At 50.1% G+C, this 19531-nt stretch overlaps 1 protein-coding gene and 1 long non-coding RNA gene across 3 annotated transcripts; one reads left to right on the top strand and one right to left on the bottom strand.

The window, feature by feature from the left end:
* Positions 1–753: 753 nt before the first annotated feature.
* On the bottom strand, positions 754–9617 carry Nagpa (N-acetylglucosamine-1-phosphodiester alpha-N-acetylglucosaminidase). Of its 2 annotated transcripts, XM_036197815.1 has the most exons (10): positions 9504–9617; positions 8949–9407; positions 7120–7259; positions 5633–5741; positions 5297–5425; positions 4363–4568; positions 4204–4251; positions 3315–3416; positions 3166–3229; positions 754–1508 (listed from the first exon to the last, which is right to left on the bottom strand). In XM_036197815.1, the coding sequence occupies exons 1-10, from the start codon at positions 9587–9589 to the stop codon at positions 1298–1300; spliced, it is 1554 nt and encodes a 517-aa protein (XP_036053708.1). In that variant the 5' UTR covers positions 9590–9617; the 3' UTR covers positions 754–1297. The 2 variants fall into 2 exon arrangements, with proteins under 2 accessions (XP_036053708.1, XP_036053709.1); XM_036197816.1 differs by lacking the exon at positions 5297–5425 and having other exon boundaries at positions 9504–9606.
* LOC118590030 lies at positions 9080–10573 on the top strand. Its single transcript, XR_004945702.1, has 3 exons — positions 9080–9717; positions 10197–10322; positions 10421–10573. It is a non-coding gene; the product is annotated as an uncharacterized LOC118590030 (long non-coding RNA).
* The last annotated feature ends 8958 nt before the right edge of the window (positions 10574–19531 follow it).

Raw genomic sequence — 19531 nt, 5'->3', positions numbered from 1 at the left:
TGGCATTAGAGTCACGAAGTATACGCAAGTGAAGGACTTTGGAAGCTTCCTCACTTTTGGAATGGTAATGCCTATACTGTGCCACTATATCTTGGACCTATGTGATTTGCTTTTTTATCTTACAGGGGGCTACCATAAAGAGAGTACCTTGAGTCTCAGAAGGGACTTTGGACTTTGAAACGGGGTTGGGACTGTGTAATACTGTAGGGCTTTTGTAGCTAGACTAAGTGTGCTTTGCACTGTGATGTGGCCGCAAGCCTAGGGGACCAGGGATTGGAAGATGGTGGCTTGGATGAGAAAGCCTCCCATAGGTCCATGTGAAGCCTCAGTTGGTGGAACTGTTTGGGGAGGATGGGAGGTGGGGCCTTGGAGGAAGAGGTGTGTCACTCGGGAAGTTTTGAGGTGCTCTCAGATCTTGCTCCCACCATCATAGATTTGAAACACCCTGAAACCCTAAGTCAGACTGAACGCTTTCTTTGATGAGTTGCCTGGGACATATTTTACCACAGCAATGGAAGGTAACCAGACAACCTCCTATGGAAAATGGTTAGGGCCCGTCAAATCTCTGCCTTCAAAGTGTGACTTAGCCTGCAGCAACATTGACCGGCACTTGCCGGGACAGAGAACCATGGCTTAACATGGTCCCTGGGTGGCCTTGTGCCTGGGCAGATTTGTGCAAGATTGGTTAACAGAAGGCACTGGAAGTATCTCAGTTCCCGTGAGAAGCCCTGCCTACGACTCAGACCAGATGGCTCGATTTAGTATCCCAATTTATTCAAGTATTAGAAAACTCCTTTAGGGAGCAGGACAACAAAAATAGAAAGTCTGTAAACAGGGCGACTTCCTTCCCTCCCCATCCCTTCTCATGAGGAACTTCCTGTGATGGGATGCAGAATTCTAGTTGGCAATCCGGCAATGAGGCTGCGTAAAAGGCGGTACACCGTGGCTGGGCCAGGAGGTTAGTCTTTCTACTCCACCCCTGTGCAGGTGGCCCAGGAGAGTTGGCCACTCTTGTCATGATGGGGCTAGAATTTCATTTGCTAGTTGCCTCCTGGGAGTCTTTGGCAGTGGCGAAACCCCTGTGGGAGACAGGCATCTGGGCAGCAGACATAGGGAAGCAGGTGCAGGCTCTCCAGAGTTCTGTATTGCTGGGGTGGCATGAGCCACAGAGACAGGTGGGGCATGGCCCGGCAAGGAGTGGAACATGCAGCATCCATGCCAGTGGCCCCAAATCCTTCCCCATAAAAGTGAGGAGCAGGGACAATGTATCTGAGCACGTCATGGGGCAGCCGGTCTGTCAGTCCCTGAAGGGGTTGCAAGTGTCTTCTGTTTGTTCCTTCTCTGCAGCCAGCAGTTCCCCGTTCATCTCCTGCAGTGGGTGGTATACATAGTCCCCATTGAGGTGTCGGTTCCTCTCTGCCTTGGAGCCCAGGATCAAGGTCACATTGACCACAGTGCTGATCAGCAGCAGGAAAACTAGGACGAGGGTAAGTGCCAGCCACGTGGTCCTAGGACAGAAAGGACATGTGAGTGGGGGCTGAGGAGCAGCCTGGGGCAGCCGGAAACCACTCGGGGAATGCTGAGCCCAGGGGGCTGGGTGGGGACTGGGGCATACTGAAGACACATGCGTGCGGGGAATAAGAGAGACATTCTCTGATGTTTGAAGGATGTTAAAAATATTTCAGGAGCTGGGGAAATAGCTCATGCTTAGCTTGTTAACATGAAGAACCAAGTTTGATCACTAGAAGGTAATTTTTAAAAGCCAAGAATAATGGTACACACTGTCATTGCACTGCTTGGAAGGTGGAGCTCACGGGCCAGCTGGTCTAACCTAACCTTTGGGTCTCAGGCCAATGAAAAACAAGGTGGACAGGTACTGAGAATGACAACCAAGGTTGTGGTCTGGCACACACACACACACACACACACACACACACACAGATACAGACACACACACACACAGATACAGACACACACACACACACACACAAATTTATTTTTATTTTATGTGCTTTGGTGTTTTGCCTGCATGCATTGTCTGTGTGAGGGTGTTGGATTCCCTGGAACTGGAGTCACAGACAGGTGTGAGCTGCCAAGTGGGTGCTGGGAATTGAACCTGCATCCTCTGGAAGAACAGCCAGTATTCTCAACCACTGAGCCACCTTTCTAGCCCCTAGGAGGTTTTGTAGTTGTTTTGAGGCAGAATTTCTCTGTGGAGCCCTGGCTGTCCTGGAACTTGCTCTGTTGACCAGGCTGGCCTCAAACTCAGATATTTGCTTGCCTTTACTTGCACATGCATGTGTACACACACACACACACACACACACACACACACACACACACACACACACTTCTAATGTGAACATTACTGCTTTTCAGATGTCACTAATGTATTTTTGAAGTAATGGGAGTTGAACCTAGAGCCTTGTGCATGCTAGGCAAATGCTCCATCACTGAGCTACAACCTCAGCCCCCTTTTTATTTTTTATGTTAAAACAGGGTCTCACTAAGTTGTCCAGGTTGGTCTTGAACTCAATCTGTAGCTCAAGCTGGCCTTGAAGTTGCTATCCTCCCTGATAGCTGGGATGACAGGCTTATGCCAGAAGGCCCAGTTCAAGAATCTACCCATTTAGGGTCTTATGTATCCCAGGTTGGCCTCAGACTCCTGATGACCTTAAACTTCCAATCCCCCGTCTCTGCCTCTCTAGCGCTGGAATTCTAGGCACGTGCCACCACACCTGGCTTGTGAAGTGCTGGGGGCTGGGCCCAGAGCTTCCCGCACACTAGGCAAACAATCTGCCAATTGAGCCACATGCCAAACTTCACAATTCTTCCCATGAGCCCTCTGGGGATGAAGCTGGAGACCCAGGAAGTAGCAGAAAGGAAGCAACAGTAACACAAAGCCTGAACACATGGAGGAGTACAGAAGTGAGGCGAGTCAAAGTTGACTCTACGGCCTGGGAGATGAAGCCTGCCGCCTTTGACTCCCACTGGGCAGTGGCCAGTCTTTCTCACTTGCACTCCTAGATGCCAGTTTCGCCCGTGACTGTCCCTGAGCTTACACGGTAGAGGATCATCTGCATCCTTCTGGCCTGGCTGGTACCTGGACAGATGCCAAACCTCATGGATGAGGTGTGGGGGCTCTGCCTCTGCTGAAACACTTACCTGGTGAAAAAGGCCAGCTCTCCTGCCCTTGGTGTGGCCTCAGTTGGCCGGAGACACTGCTTCACTGTAAGACACCACACAGAAGATGCAGGGTTGGGGAGGGTCTGCCTACCCCAGACCTACCCCAAGGGTTCCAGGAGGCTCTGTACCTTGGGAGATGCTGCAGTTGCCAGTCTGGGGGTCGCAGGGACACTGGTGCTCACACTGGCAAGGCCTCTGGCAACCTGGCCCATACCAGCCCAGAGGACACTCTGGAGAGGAAATCATGGTTGGTAGGTTTCTCCTTGGGTAGCAGGGTCTACTGTTATAGGACAGCTTGGCTTCTGGGTGTGTGCAGGGCTATGCTGAAAGAGATGCTCCCTGGTCCCCGAGGCCAGCCCTCAAAAATAACCCAGCTGTAAACAAGGTTGTGGCTCAGTTTCTAGAGAGAGCTTGCCTGATATGCACAGGGTCCTGGGTTTAATTCCTAGTACCCTACAAGCTGGGCATGGTGGCACATGCCTATAATTCCAGGACTTGGAAGGTGGAAGCAGGAAGCAGGTGTTCAAGGCCATCCTTGGCTACACAGTGAGTTAGAGGATAGTGTGGGCTGCATTAAGACCTCATCTCAAATAAAAAACAAGTATATCACCTGGATTTTAGATGGGCTATAGAGTTGGTGACCATAAAAGCATGAAGAGACAGGGAACGGGAAGTCCACTGAGGCTGACACTGGAGTAACAGTATCCATGCCTAGGAACACCAGGGGCTGCTTTCCAGGTGTTAAGGACTTCCGTGGATCTCCCTCAGGGGTGTGGCCTGGCCACACCTTGGCTTTTGCTGTTGGTCTTTGGAATTGAGTGGACAGTGCTGAAATCTGCCTCCTACTTGGTGGGAATTTTCCAGCAAATCCAGGGAGGATATAAGATTTGTATATGCAGTGAGAAGAGGCTCTGAAGGCAACTTCCAAGCCAGAAAGAGGAACAAGGGCATTGTAACAGCTGCCTGTAGCCAGGCCACCCTCTCCAGGAGCTTCGGCAGGCCACTGGCAGCTCTCACCTTCACTGCAGTTAGACCCTGTCCATCCAGCGTCACAGCGGCAGCCAGCTGCAAAAAACAAGACCACGGAGGCCAGGTGAGGGCACAGGCGGGCCTGGTGTGAGAGAACTGGGGTCCCATCAGAGCACCACCCTCCCTGTCACTGGGCTCCCTACTCACTCTCGGTGCACAGCCCATGCTGGCTGCAGTTGGAGGGGCCACAGTCTAGCTCGCTGCAGGCGGCACCCCGCCAGAAGCGGCTGGTGCATTCGCAATGGCCATCCACACAGGTCCCGTGGCCACTGCAGTTGGGTGGCTGGCAGCGGGGTTTATGCACACATACCACGGTGGACACACGGCGGGGACAGCGCCACATGTTGTCCTGGCTGTGGGGGATTCATTGTGAGGAGAGGTCTTGGCCTTGGTGCTGGCCCCAGCTGGCCTCTTAAGTCCCTGCTGCAGCCTAGAGGGCTGCTCCAGCTGGCCTCCATCTCCATCCTGACACCTATGCTCCTGCATGTGCGTGTGTGTTCACACACACATTAGGGGACGCACATGTGCACACATGTGCACATGGAGTCAGGACAGCCTTAGGTACCAACCATTTACATGTTCATTTTATTTATCTCTCTCTGGCCTGGACCTTACCCAGTAGGCTAGGTTGGCTGGCCTGAGCGCCAGGTTGACTCATCTTTTCCTCCACAATACTGGGGTTCCAAGCATGTGCCACTCACATCTGGCTTTTCATGTGTGTTCTAGAGCTTGAACGCAGGTCCTCTGCTTGCAAGGCAAATCCTTTTCCTGCTCAGCGATTGCTCCAGCCTCTCATTGGGTCATTTATAGGCTCTCTCCCTTGCTACACTGTGCCTTCTGGTAGAAGGCTCCCTCAATGCTGGCCAGCCATTTCCTCAGCTCTTTCTTCACTAGCCTGACCGCTGTCCCAGGTTCCCAGGTGTGGGCCATGCAGGCCACCAAGGAAAGAGATCTTGGCTCTTCTGCTCACTTTTGGAGAACCAGAGACTGGCACACAGTAGGGTCCCAATATTGACTGAATTGAGACAGTTGGAGGCAGGCCAGGGCTCTCCCCTCACAAAGGCAGCAGAGGTGCTCTTACCAGTGATCCGAGGGGTAACTGGCCAGGGTCCCGTTGAGCACAAAGGTGGCAGAACCACCTCCATCCAGATTGATGGCATTGACCACATCTTGTCTCAGCAGGAACTCTGCCATCTCCCACAGGTTGATGCTGTGCAGAGGGGTGTGTAGCTGAGTCCCCTTGGGCTCTGGCTTAACTGTCTCCCTTTGGTCAGTAGGTAAATACTATCACTCCTACTAAGGCAGATGAAACTCCTAAAATAGCCTGAAAGCTGTCTTGTCCCACCCACTGACCCAGAAACTGTTAGAAGGTGGGGGCAACTGAGTGCAAACATCCCCAAGGATTCCTGGAACTCACCCACGCTGCTCCGTCTGTCCATCTGCATGGAAGAGGACGAGCTGCCCCTTACGGTCATGACCCACGGCTGTCCTGGCTGATATCACATTCACAAATTTGCTAAAAGAACCTGAAGGAGAAGGGTCTGGCTGGTCACCCAGCCCTGCAGGGGACCCAATAAGCTCTTCAACTTTTTCCTTTTGCTGTTGCTGGGGAAGGAACCCAGAACCTTATGCAGACAAGGTGAGTACTGATCACTGAGCCACATCCCAGCTCCACCTCCAGTGAGCCTCCGTGCCACAGCCAGAAAACTCTTCATGTGACCTCAGTCTCCAGGAGAAACCTCTGTGTTGGCAGATGAAAACTCACAGGCCTAGCATGAAGCCCCTGGCCTCATCTCTGTGGTTCTCCTTCACCTAGCAGCTACTCTCTGCCTTAGGGCCTTGCACTCTGCACTCTGGCTGGGAACTGTAAAAGACAGCCTCCCCAGTCACATGCCCCGCCCCCTCGCCCCACTCTCTACCCTGAAATAGCCAGAGAATTTCAGGACCAAAGCATCCTTTCGCACCCCAGCATTTTATACTCTGGAGGTGTGCATGCATGTGCACATGCCTGCGGGGATCAGAGGACAACCTCAGGAGTTGCTCCTCAGATGTCTTCCACTTTCTGTTTGAGGCAGGGTCTCTTGTTAGCCTGGAATGTCCCCACATAGGTTAGGTTATCTGGCTATTCAGAGATCCACCTATCTCTACCTCCCATCTCACCATCCCTGGGACTGCAAGTGTACACCTTGGCATTGGCTTTTTATGTGTTTTCTGGGGCTCGAACTCAGGTTCTCACACTGTTAAGGCAAACACTTTACTGATCAAGTCAACTCACTAGCCCACCCCCAAGTGGCTCTTAAACTTGGGCGTCCATCAGAGTCACCAAGGGAGAGCCTGCACATTCAGGCTGTTAGGACTTAACCAATGGATCCTGAATGGGAGGTCAAAGGTGTGTGGACTCATGCTTCTGTATTTATGACAAGCTCCAAGGCTATGTGGAGGTCACTGTGGCACAAATCTGCAGTACTTTTCTCATACCTGTGCATCTGTTCCCCACTGGTCCCTTTCTCCCCTTTCTTTCTTGGCACTTGCCAATTCTTTCCAAGTATTTTCCTTCTTATATATTCTAAGTAAGACTGAATTCCACGACTCCCACCATAGCGCTAAGCACTGAATAGCCTCTCAGTAAATGTTTGGGAACACTGAAGAGTAGCCTACTTACACTGTCCCTGGGTCTCAAGAAAGCTGATGCTGGGGCCAGGAAGGTGGCTCAGTGCTCCCATCAGGCTTGACAGCCTGAGTTCAATCCTCAGGACTCATGAAGTGGAAGGAGAGAACCAGCTGTCCTCTGACCTTCCCCCACACACTATGGCATGTGCCCCTCCTTTTCTGCACACACAAAGTAAATAAATAAAAACATAACAACAATAAAAAGAAAGCGCCACAGCCGACTCCCTTCCTGACCTGTCTCCTGTGTCTCATCGCACTCGGTGGCTTGGCTCTCATTGATGTAGACGCTTCCATTACGGATGAGCCACACAACTCCACTCAGCAGCTGCACAAATGGATTTACAGTGTCCAGAACCTCCTCCTCAGACAGGTACCTGGAAGCAGGGAGGTGAGAGGCTCATTCACAGGCAGGAGCAGCTCCAAGTTTTTCTGTAATTTTCCTAACTGATTCATTCATTAGCAGCTGCTCCACACACACTTCAAGGCAATCACACCAAGACTGCACTTGATTGCCCAGCCAGGGCTGTTTGAAACAGTTTGTGCCGAACTTTTTGCTTGGTGACCCTGCAACTATTTCTACCTAGGCTAGAGGGAGAGCATATCACTTGTAGTCTAGCAGGACCGCTGTGATGGGTGCTAAAGAGGCAAGGCTGTGATTGGTGAAAATGCAAGCCTTTGTTAGCATTTGAGGTGTGCTGTGATTGGTGCAAGCACTGCTCCTCTGGATGTATAATCAGATGTTCAGTTGAGCTGGGGAGTGAGCTGGAAGATGCTCTCCTGTGCTGCCTCCTCTGTGCACCTACATTAGACACAATGAAAGAACCTTCTTCTCTTGCCATCTTTAGTAACATGTGCTGACCTAATAATACAAAGAAGTAGCAGTGAGCTTCAAACTGTCAGAATAGGCAGCTGTTTGGCAGCTAACAAGTAGGAGGATGGGCCGGAAAGATAGCTCAATGGGTAAAAGTCTTTTTACCCAAGGATGAGGACCTGAGTTGAGAGATTCCCCAGCACCCTAGCGCGGGTGGGGAGGTGGGGGGATGGAGGGGATGGACTAGGGAAACAAGAGGCCAGCTGGGGCTTGCTAGCCAGCTAGTTTAATTGAATTAGTGAGCTCCAGATTCAGACTGTAGCAGCAAATAAGACAGAGCACAATAGAAGATGGTTGAAATCAAACTCTGGCCTCCACATAGGGCCACACTGATGCACACATGAAAGAGCAGCAGGGGTAACTGAGACAGTGGCCAAGGCAAAAGATAGCTAACAGTCTGAAAGGGGGCCCAAAAGAGGAACAAGGGAGACAGCGCAAGTGTGGAGATGAAGAAGCACTGATTGAGGTTGAGGACAGAGCCAGGGAAGAGAGACTGCTGGCGTTGGTCACTGGAAGAACTTTTAGGGCTTTTGACAACACAAGACCAACAGTTGTGACGCTGGCTCCCGCTGAAGGGTGAAGAACCAGACGCCTGCGCAGGCCCAGAAACTGCAACCAGGGGCTGCTAAGAGCTCCGGGAAAGTCCACTTTCTGGCCTTGGCAAAAACTGTACCTCTTGCAAGAGAGCTGGGACACTAGATGGCGCAATCTTCTACTCCTACCTGCCTGCTGTCAACCTCTGGCTGCTGTCAAATCTCAAGAAATGCAGTCAGAAACTGTCAAGGATGCCACTCGACAAGCTCCTTGCCTACCCAAGATTTCTTCTATCCGGGAGAGCAAAAGGCCTTCAGCTAGCTGTCTAGGACTTCTCCATAAACTCTATATTATTTCCAATTGGCACCATGGCTTCGCTGACCACGAAACGTTTTTCTCTAATCCTAGGGAAAAGTTCGCTAAGGCACAAACTATGCGTTCAGGCTCATGGTCGCCTCCGCAGGGCCCCCCACACGGCCTGATCACAGAGCAAGCGTTCAGTAACACACGAGAAAACTTCAAGTAAGTTGTCAGCATTCCCACTCTGAAGTTGAATAATAGGAAGCTTGGTTAGGTGTTCTGGGTATGGAGGGCATGGCTCTAAATACACATCGGAGACCCTCTGCCCTCGACAGCCCCGGGCTCTCTACCTCCTCACCCGGTGACCAAGGTCCCGTCGCGGCGGATCCCGAATTGAGCGTTCTGCAGTCCCCCGGAACTGCTCACCAGCCGCCCGTTGCTCACCACGTTCCCCAAGCACTCGCCGGTGCCCATGCGGAAGAAGCCACCGTTCTGGGCGATGAGGCAACCGGCTGGGACGGCTGTGTCTTGCACGGTGGCACGGCGCTTCTGCGCGCAGCCTCCGGGTCCTCCGGGCTCCAGCACTGAGAAAGTGCGCAGAGGCGCGGCGACCCGTGTCAGGTGGCCGGCCACCGCGCGGCCCCCGAAGTGCGACACAAAGGTGCGCACGGCCGCTCGTTGGCTGGCGCCAGGGGTCGCGGGAGGCGGAGGCCAGCTCTCTTGCTCCCGGCGGCCGGCGCGTACCCGGGCGCAGTCCCGCGAGGGACGCGTGCGCGCGAGTGGGTAAGGCAGCAGCAGGTCATCGTCGCGGGAAACCCTGTAGGGACGGGGCGATCGTGAGCTCAGAGGGCTGTGCCCGAGAGCACGCAGGACAGGGGCACCCCAGCCAGCTGGCCCTCGCAGCTGCACTCACCCCGAGTCCAGGCTGCACCACACCACTCCTAGCAAGCCGAGCAGCGAGGGCAGGAAGAGCGGCCCGCGTATCCTGGGCGACGCCATATTGGATTGGGACTCTGGTCACGTGGGCCTGCCCCATGTGACTCCAGGCCAGCTGGTGGGTACTTCCAGGTACTAAGGGCCTGGACACCTTGTTTATGAGATTAAGCCTCCAAATTCCATCAGGAAGGGTAAGGCTGGAAGGGCATTAGGTAACTTTAAATATTTATTTACTTTAAATTTTTTTTTTTAAATTCTATCTATTTATTTTGTTTTTTCGAGACAGGGTTTCTCTGTGTAGTTTTGTTGCCTGTCCTGGATCTCGCTCTGTAGACTAGGCTGGCCTCGAACTCACAGAGATCCGCCTGGCTCTGCCTCCCAAGTGCTGGGAATTAAAGGCGTGTGCCACCGCCGCCTGACAACTTTTTATTTTTATATGATGTCAAACTCATAGAAAATTGCAAGAATGGGGCCTGGGAATGTGTAAGTTGGTACAGTGCATGCTCAAAGCTCTAGGTTCCAGCTTTTCCCCTGCACAAACCGGAAGCGGTGGCTCATGACATATATTCCCAGCATTCAAGGGAGGGAGACAGGACAATCAGAAGTTCAAGGTCATCCTTGGCTATATAGCCAGTTTGAGACCAGTCTGGACCTGGACTTCTTTTCCCAGGGCAGTACAAACAAACAAACATTGTAAGAAAGAAGCTTGGTTAGTGGGGCCAGAGAGATGGCTGAGCAGTTAAGGGAACTGTCTGCGCTTCCAGAGGACCGGGATTTGATTCCCAACACACACATGGTAACTCACAATGTAGGTCCCTGGCCCCCCATTTTGGGTAGCTGTTGCCTTGCTTGTTGATTTTGACCAGATGTCCTCCCTATGCTGATTCCCTGCAGGTTTCCTTCTTCCTGAACGCTCACCGCATCCTGTGTATTGGGTGTAAACAGCTTAGGTGCAAGAATTTAAAACAACGGTAGCAAACTTCTGCTCTCCAGGGTCTCCCATTGTGCTGTAAGCCTGTATTTAAGACCTTCCTCCCTCCTTCAATAAACGGCATTCAGCATTCTGCTGAGGCGAATGACCCGCTGTCGATTGTCTCTGTTCTTTGATCCACAGCCCCTCGCTCAGACATGGTGAATGGGTGGTGGTAGCGCGGGTGTTACCACTACATCACAACAATCTGTAACTCCAGTTCCAGAGGATCTGACACCCTCTTCAGGCCTCCACAGGCACCAGGCATGCATGTGGTACTCAGACATACATGTAGGCAAAACACCTATACATAGGGAATTTTAAGGCAGAGGCAGGTGGATCTCTGTGAGTTCGAGGCCAGCCTGGTCTCCAAAGTGAATTCCAGGAAAGGTGCAAAGCTACACAGAGAAACCCTGTCTCGAAAAACCAAAAATAAAATAAAATAAAAAATAAATAAAAAAATTTTAAAAGTGAGGAGTTTTTTTTTTTTTTCTTTTAAGATGTACATTAGCTCATCAAAGTGTTAAACATTGTGTCTCTTTAGTGTGGATTATGGTGCACAGGAGAGTCTAAGGGTGGCCCTGCCTCCTGGAGGGGTAGGTAGCCTTTGCTGGGTGAGTGACCTGTTTGACTGGATTATCTCTTTTGTATTTTGGGTAGCTTGGTTTATTTTTGGTTTTGTTTTTGAGACAGGGTCTCTCTATTTTAGGCAGGCTGGCTTGAAATTCTATGTAGACTGGTCTAGATTCTCTTGAAATACTGTGCAGATTGGTCTAGACTTTCTTGCTTCTGCCTAATCCCCAAGTGACAGGATTAAAGGCACAGGTCACCAAGACTGGCTCTGTTTTAGACCCTTCTTGGAATGATAGGTCTCCACCCATTTGAGAAAGTTCCCTCTTGACTGAAGAAACCAGTTTTCCTTTACCTGGCCTTTAGGATGTAAGGATGCCTCATGAGATGGCTCAGCAGGCAAAAGTACTTGGTATGTGACCTGAGTTTGATGCCCTGTAAGAGAGGCAGGAAAGAACTGACTCCAGAAAGTTGTCCTCTGACCTCCACATGTGCATCATGGCTTATGGACCCACCCATATCACATAAACATAATAACTAATGCAGAATCCCCACGTGTGTAAGCCAGGTGCCAAAGCAAGTCCTGCACCTGGGACCCTCCTGGCCAAGGCCATGATGTCACCGGGAAGAATAGTTTATATTGTATTGATATACTTCACACTTCCTTTCAGAGGTTGCTTTTCTTGGGGTTTCTTCTCCCAGGGCAGTACCCAAGGCAAGGTCCAGTGCCTGACCTCCTCAGGAGGCATTGTGAGTCTAATAAGTCCTGCAGGGATTTGAGTAGGTCTAGCCCCTTTCTGTCCATAGTGAACAATGTGTGTGCTTGAACCCTAGCCATCCCAAGTGGTACTTCTTGGGACCTGTGTGTGATCACTGTCAGCCAGCTCTATTGGATCATGTCCCTTTCAAAATTCGTGTTCTTTGCAAGACCCCAGAATGGGTTATTTGTACGTATGATTTTTTTTTTAGACATAATTAGTTCATATGAGGTCTTCCTAGAGCTGAGCTGAGTGGATTGCATGCCTCATCTGACTGTTGTATTGAGAAGAGGAAGCAAGGCTATATGGAGATGTAGTAGCCGCTGGAGTGGGGCAGCCACAAGCCAAGTGATGCCTAAGAGGTGCCACAGCCTTAGACACTCAGAGGCATGCAGCAGTCTGTTTCGTGGACTGAGGTCAGACTCTTCTCCTGAGATTTCAGAGAGAGCCTGGAGGGCTGACACACTGATTCTTAGCTCATACAGTCAAGGCTAGTGAATGGCTCTTTACAAATGACGGAGGCCTGAAGTAGCCATAGCTTCACTCCAGTGAACACTGTTCAGAGAGGCTGCTCTTCCAGGAAAGGCAGTATTAAATGATCTGGTTGCACACCACTATGTGGATGTGGAGGGACCATGTCTCTCTGTTCTTTGCTTTGGGCTGCTAAAGGCAGTTGGCCAGCAAGCAGGCCTGCCTGCATCCTCCCCCCTCCGCCCCTCCGTCCCTCCCTTTTCCCTCCTTCCCTCCTTTCCTCAAAAAGTCTTCTCTCCGACTGTCAGGAGTGGGCCACTGACAAGGCAGGTTCTGGCTTTGGTATTCTCGATTTCAATGCCTGCTTCTCCCTGGAAGGTGCTATCCTGTTGAAGCTAGGCAGACAACTGAGCCAAGGACTTCCTCCTCAGCTGGAGATAGCTTTGTCCATGTCCTTGTCTGAGTTTTCTCATTGTTTGTGTATTCAACAGTGTGTGTGACCTTTCCTGGGGAAATGAGAGTAAATATCTGTTCACCTCAGGGCACCAACAACAGACTGAAGGAACAATTCTTCCACATCCAGCCTGGTGAGCCCGTGAGTTTATTGAGGGTCTTTACAGAAGCATGGCTGACTAAAAGGCAGCTGCAGCAACTGAAGAGGCCTCCCCCAACACGGGTGATGACTTGCAAAAGCTCACACAGAGAAACCCTGTCTCGAAAAACAACAACAACAACAACAAAAACCAAACCCAAAACAAACAAACAAAAAAAGTCCAAGCCATACATTAGCACAAGCCCCATCTCATCCTCTTTTGGGATGTCTTCCTGAGCTCATGACTTCAGCTGCTGCAGGCCTGTGGTGTGTCAGAGGCAGGATGAGACTGGCAGCCCCCTCCTCTTGTGTAACATCCTGGCCTTGTGGTTTAGTCTGGGCCTTCGGATAAAGGTGGGGATGTCATGTGTGAGCTGGTGAGGAAGCCCAGGAAGGGGTGGGAGGGACACTAGCAGTTGCAGTGGGCAGCAGCCAGGTCCACCCGTGTTGTTGTTTGCAATAAAACGTTTCTTATATTTTTTGTTGTGAGCCTAGCCTTTAATGGCTGAGCCATCTCTCCAGCCCAATAAAATGTTTCTTAAGTGATGAGCATCTGCAGTCCAGGGGACAGAGAGATATGAAGACAGATGCCAGGACGTTTACCTCAAGTGAGTCATCCCTCATACCTGTGGACTCTGGGAAAGAGTCAGTGTTACTAGCAAAGGCAACCTCACGTTTCCGCAGTTATGTAGGCAACTGTGGGGCTCCCACTGAAGTCATCATCACCATAGCTGTCATCGAGGCAGAAAAAAAACAGTGAACTCTAGAATTAATCTATTTTATTTTTTTTTTGGGGGGGGTCTCATGTAGCCCAGGCTGATCTTGAATTTGCTGTGTAGCCAAGGATGACCCTTGATCCTCCTGCCCCCACTTCCTAGGTGCTAGAATCGTAGGCTTGTACCATCATGCCCATGCCTGCTTTTATACAGTGCATGGGATAGAACCCAGGGCTTCGAGCTTGTCCTTCCTCTGCCCAATGGTTTCACTTTTATATCCTGTGTGTGTATGTATACATGTACATAATATATGAGTGTAAGTATATGATATAATAATAAAGTCTAGATTCCACACATGAAGGAACATGCAGTGTCTGTCTTTCTGAGTCTGGCTTATATCACTTAAGTGATGATCTCCTGTATTGGCCTTTTTTTCTGCAAAGGATGTGTAATTCATCCTTCACGGCTGAAGAGAGCTCCACTGTGCGTACACCTCATTTCCTTCATCATCTGCTGACAGGCATCTAGACCGATGCCTATCTCAGCTGCTGAGAACAGGGCTGTGGTAAACATGGGTAGTCAGATGCCTCCGTGCTGTGCCGACTTACCATCTTTTGGGGTAAATACCCAGGAATGGTGAGTCATATGGTAGATCTATTGTAAGTTTTTTATTTAATTTTGCTTTCTTGTATTTAGTTTTTGGAGACAGGGTGAAGGGCTTGAGCAGGTCCAAGCATGACATACATGACTCTGGTGGGCCTTGTCCTTCCCCATTCCCTCTGCCTTGCTGAAACCATTAGATTATACTCCTAAAGCGAGCCACCAAGGTCTGTTCCCTTACTTGGCCACTTCCTCCTCTTGAGGCTGACCACCATGGTTCAGCTATCAAAAGCTCCTTTTTTGGCTGCCCTAATTAACATGGCCAATCAAAATTAACCAGCTCATCCTACCACGAGGTTTCCCCCTTTCCCTTTATAAACTTCAGTTTGTCTTCAGGCCGAGTCTGTGTTCTCTCTATCCAGAGGCAGTCCTGTGTCCCTCTGGGACAAATACCCCTTCCCCTCCCCCTTGTCCTGCTTCACCCTCTCCCTCATCCTGTCTCCTGTCTTTGTCTCTTATCTCATTCCCTGCCTTTTGTCTCTCTGGGGCAAATAAATCTCCTTTGTGCTGAGAACTTGGTCTTGGGGTATCTTGTGCCAATACCGGTCCTTTTACAGGGACTAGCTATGTAGCCCTGGCTAACCTGCAAATTACTATGTAGCCCAGGCTAGCCTTGACTCACAGATATCCTCCTGCCTCTGACTTCTGAGTGGTAGGATTAAAGACATGCCCATTTTTAGTTTTTATATTGAATTACATAATAAATCATATGTAATTATATATTAAATTATATTTCTTTATTGCATGTGTGCTCACATGTGTACCACAGTATGCATGTGGAAATCAGAGGACAGCTTTCAGGTGTCAGTTCTCTTCTCTTATGTGGGTCCTGGGGATAGAACTCTGGTCTTCAGGCTTGGTAGCAAGCACCTTTACTCATGGAGCCATGCGTATTTAGCTTTTGGAGGATTCTGTATGTGGATTTCCACAGTGGCTGTGCTAGCTCACATTCCTGCCAACAGAGTACCTAAGTTCCTTTTTCTCACCTTCTCACCACATTTGTTGGTGTTTCTGGATGACAGCCGTTCTGACTTAGGTAAGACAGACTCCCAGTGTTTTTTGTCTCCTGTCTGTCCTTGACTTCCTGATCCTCCTCCCAAGTGCTGGGATCACTGGTATGTACCACCATGCTTGCTCTTAACATGATGCTGGAGACTGAACTCAAGGCCTCTCCCCAACCCTCAGTGCAGTTCTGGCTTGAGGCTCCCTGAGAGGGTGTCCTGACCTGTCAGCACAGGCTTTCCTACCCTCTTCAGCCCTCGTTTAGTAACTTAAGCTCTGGAATCACCTCATTGTCCAGCTCAGTCACTAACCCAGCTCAGATTCAGGAAGGATGGGTGGGTATAATTTTCCTGTAATCCGTTTATGTGCAGCTGACTTCTCCCAAACTTGAGAGCCTGTCTTGGTAACTTTGTGTTGATGAAGTGCTGCAAAGGAAATCCTCCAAGGCCAATTGGTATTAAATTCTGGCTCCTGATTCCCTAAGAAGACAGCAGCCACAGGAGCATGTCAAACTCGTTGTTGATTCCAGGCACTGTTCCTGGGCCTGACAACTTAAGAAGGATTGTGGTAAGGTGTCCCACGGACAGCAGGGAAAGAGTAGGTGAAAGGGATTTAAAAGATCAGTCCCACAGTCCCACCACTGGTTTTCAGCTGGGCACAGAAATGAGGGGTTGGTTATTTATTGAATTAAAAATGTTGAAGACATTTCTTGTTTCAATTTTTTTACTTAGCATGCGTCTGTGTGCGCACTTGGATGTGGAGTGGAGGTTAAAGGACAGCTTCTGGGAGTTGGTCCTAGCTTCCTTCTTGCTGATGCAGGGTCTTTCTCACTCTGCTGCTGTGCTGTCTAGTCTAGCTGGCCACTGGGCTTTTAGGAGAGCCTCCCATCTCTGCCTCCCATCTCCAGGTAGAAGTGGGGGAGTTGCAGATATGCACTACCTGGCATTGCATAGGGGCGTGTGGGTTTGTGTGCATGCCGAGACACAGGTGTGGAAGTCAGAGAACAGTCTGAGGGGTGGATTCTCTCCTTCTACCGAATGAGGGTCCTGGGGATCAAATTCAGATCATCAGGCAAGTGTTTTTACCTGGTAAGTCATCTTGTAGATCCCACATCTGATATTTTTGAGACAAGATCTAGCTAATAGGCTAGCCTGGAATGCATAGAGATCAGCCTGCCTCTGCCTCTTGAGTACTAGGACTAAAGACAAGCGCCATTAGGCCCCATCCATATCTGGTTTGTTTGTTTGCTTGTTTAATGGAAGGATTGAAATTGGGTTGTCAGGATTGCATGAATAGCTCCTTTTTGGCTTTTTGAGACAGGGTCTCATGTAGTACAAGCTAGTCTTGAACTCAGTATGTAGCCAAGGATGACCTAAGACTCCTGATCCTCTTGCCTCCACCTCCCAAGTGCTAGGATTTCAGGTGTGTGCCACCATGCTTGACTGACTGCACAAGGCATGTGTTAATTCTCAGGTTTGGGTGTGGCTCAGCTGTCACATAAGGGTATCAGCAGCCTTTCCTTTTATGGCAAAGCAGAGGATGGGGTCAGAGCAGGATAGTGGGGTCAGAGCAGGGGATGAGGGTCAGAGCAGGACAGTGGGGTCAGAGCAGGGGATGGGGTCAGAGCAGGGCAGTGGGGTCAGAGCAGGGGATGGGGTCAGAGCAGGGCAGTGGGGTCAGAGCAGGGGATGGGGTCAGAGCAGGGCAGTGGGGTCAGAGCAGGGGATGGGGTCAGAGCAGGGGATGGGGTCAGAGCAGGGCAGTGGGGTCAGAGCAGGGGATGGGGGTCAGAGCAGGATAGTGGGGTCAGAGCACAACTGGATTAGGACTGAGTTGGGAGCTTGTTTTCTATTATCGAGCCTGATGCAAGCAGTGTTTACAGTGTGCCGTCATCCCTAAGAATGTCCTAGAAGATCTTTTCTCAACTGCTAAAGCATTTAGATACCTTCCTGAGCCAGAGAAGAGGAAGAACTGGGAGAGGCACTCCAGGGAGGGCCAGCTGCCCCTTCTGATGCTTTGGGACACTCCCCTCAGTCTGTGACATTCTAACCCCATGACTCCAGATGACACCTGCTTGGCACTGAGTGTGACAGGCAGTTTTTGGCTCTCTAAAGACATCATCTTCATGTGATGTGATGTGAACATCTTACTGAGATAGGTAATGTCGTCATCCTGATGTTACAGAAAGGGAAATTGAGTCACAGAGAAGTCAGGGACTTTGTCCAGTGACTCAGAGCCCTGAGCCTGTGCACAAAGCCAGTGCTGACCACTGGGTACATAGCACGGCACTTGCTAACACCATGCCTGCAGGACCCTTCAGAGTTCCATGCACAGGATGTGGAAATCAGCATGAGCTGCCTTTCCTGGCCACAGGCTGTTCTCAGCCTCAGCTCCTTCTCCAAGAAAGATGCAATATTGACATCAGAACAGATGGGCTTTCATAGTGGTGAAGGTGCCACAGTTTGAAGGTTTTCCATAGAACTCACCTTGCAATTTATTTTATTTTTTTAACTAATTTTTTTGTTTTTGTTTTTTTGAGACAAGGTTTCCCTGTGTAACAGCCCTGGCTGTCCTGGAACTCACTCTGTAGACCAGGCTGGCCTCGAACTCACAGAGATCTGCCTGCCTCTGCCTCCTGAGTGCTGGGATTAAAGGCATGAGCTACCACGCCTGGCAATTAAAAAATTTTAAATTACATTTTTGTTTGTGTGCATGCATGTGTGTACCCTTGTATGAGTTCAGAGGACAACTTGAGGAGTTGAATCCCAGTGATTAAACTCAGGCCACCAGCGAGGCAATAGGCACCTCTACCCACTGAGCATTCTTGCTAGTCCTATTTTTTTTATTTTATTTTTAAAATATATTTTATTTATTTTATGCATATTAATGTTTGGCCTGCATGTGTATGTATGTGCACCACTTGTGTGTAATATCTGCAGAGTTCAGAGAGGGTGTTGGATCCCCTGGAACTGAAACAGCTGTGAGCTGCCATGTGGGTGCTGGAAACTGAACCTCCGAAAGAACCAGTGTGCTTAACCACTGAGCCATCTCACTAGATCCTTAGTTTGTATTTTTGAGACAGGGTCTCCTGGCCTGGACTGGCCCCAATTCCCTATGGAACCAAGGATGGCTTTGAACTTGCAATATTTTTGTTTCTGCTCCCGAGTGCTGGGATTGGGTGCCTGGTTTATACAGTGCTGAGGATTGACCCCAAAGGCTTCACACGTCGTCAGGTGAGCACTCTACTCACTAACACAGCCCGCCACCACGGTGACGTAATCACCACTCCAGCAGCAGTAAGAAGTGGGTCCTCAGCCCAGGCTCGGTGGCACACACTTGTAATCCACAGTCCTGGGGAAACTGAGGCAGGAGAATGCTATGAGTGAGGCTGACATGGATGACAGTGCCAGGCACTATTTTAGGGAAGAAAAAAAAAAACACGTAAATCAAAGCAAATGACAAAACCCGAGGTGGGACAGTGGAGGTTTGAAAGAAAATGACCTCAAAAGGGGAATGGCACTTTAGGAGGTGTGGCCTTGTTGGAGGAAGTGTGTCACTGTAGGGGCTGGCTTTGAGGTCTCTTTTGCTCAAGCTTCCCTCAGTGTGACACTCAGTCGACTTCCTGTTGCCTGCAAGATGTAGCCCTCTCAGCTCCCGCACCACGTCTGCCTGCATGCTGCCGTGCTCCCCTCTGAGCTGTAAGCAAGCCACCCCAGTGAAATGTTTCCTTCATAAGAGTTGCCGTGGTCATGGTGTCTCTTCACAGCAACAGAAACCTATAGTAATACAGGGGCTGCTAGGAAGAGATTTGGTTCTGGGCCCTTCTGGTAGGATCCATGCACTCTGTCAAGAGTGTGTTTGTTATCATGGCATGGGTCTGTCTTACTCCAGTCTCTCCCCATCTCTATCCTACTCACGTTCTTTCCCCTTCTTCCATGTTAGGAAGCAGCATACAGGCCCTCACTCCAAGCTGGTACCATGCCCCTGCACATCACACACTCCAGAACTGCAGGCCAAATAAACCTCCATTGCTTATGAATCACCCAGATGCAGTTATTCTGTTATAGTTTCAGAGAACAGAGTAGGACACTGGATCCATTTAGGATTTGTGTTGACTGAAATTGGGGATTTGAAACAGAGACCCTGAAGCCATCCAAGATTGTCTTTATGGCTGAGAAACAAGACTCAACTCCCAACAGGGTGTGGTGGCACACACCTGTGTTCTTAGCACTTGGGAAGTGGAGGCAGGAGGATCTTGAGCCCAAT

This window comes from Onychomys torridus, chromosome 8, assembly GCF_903995425.1.
Source record: "Onychomys torridus chromosome 8, mOncTor1.1, whole genome shotgun sequence".
Lineage (NCBI taxonomy): Eukaryota > Metazoa > Chordata > Mammalia > Rodentia > Cricetidae > Onychomys > Onychomys torridus.
This window is presented reverse-complemented; position numbering and strand designations above follow the sequence as displayed.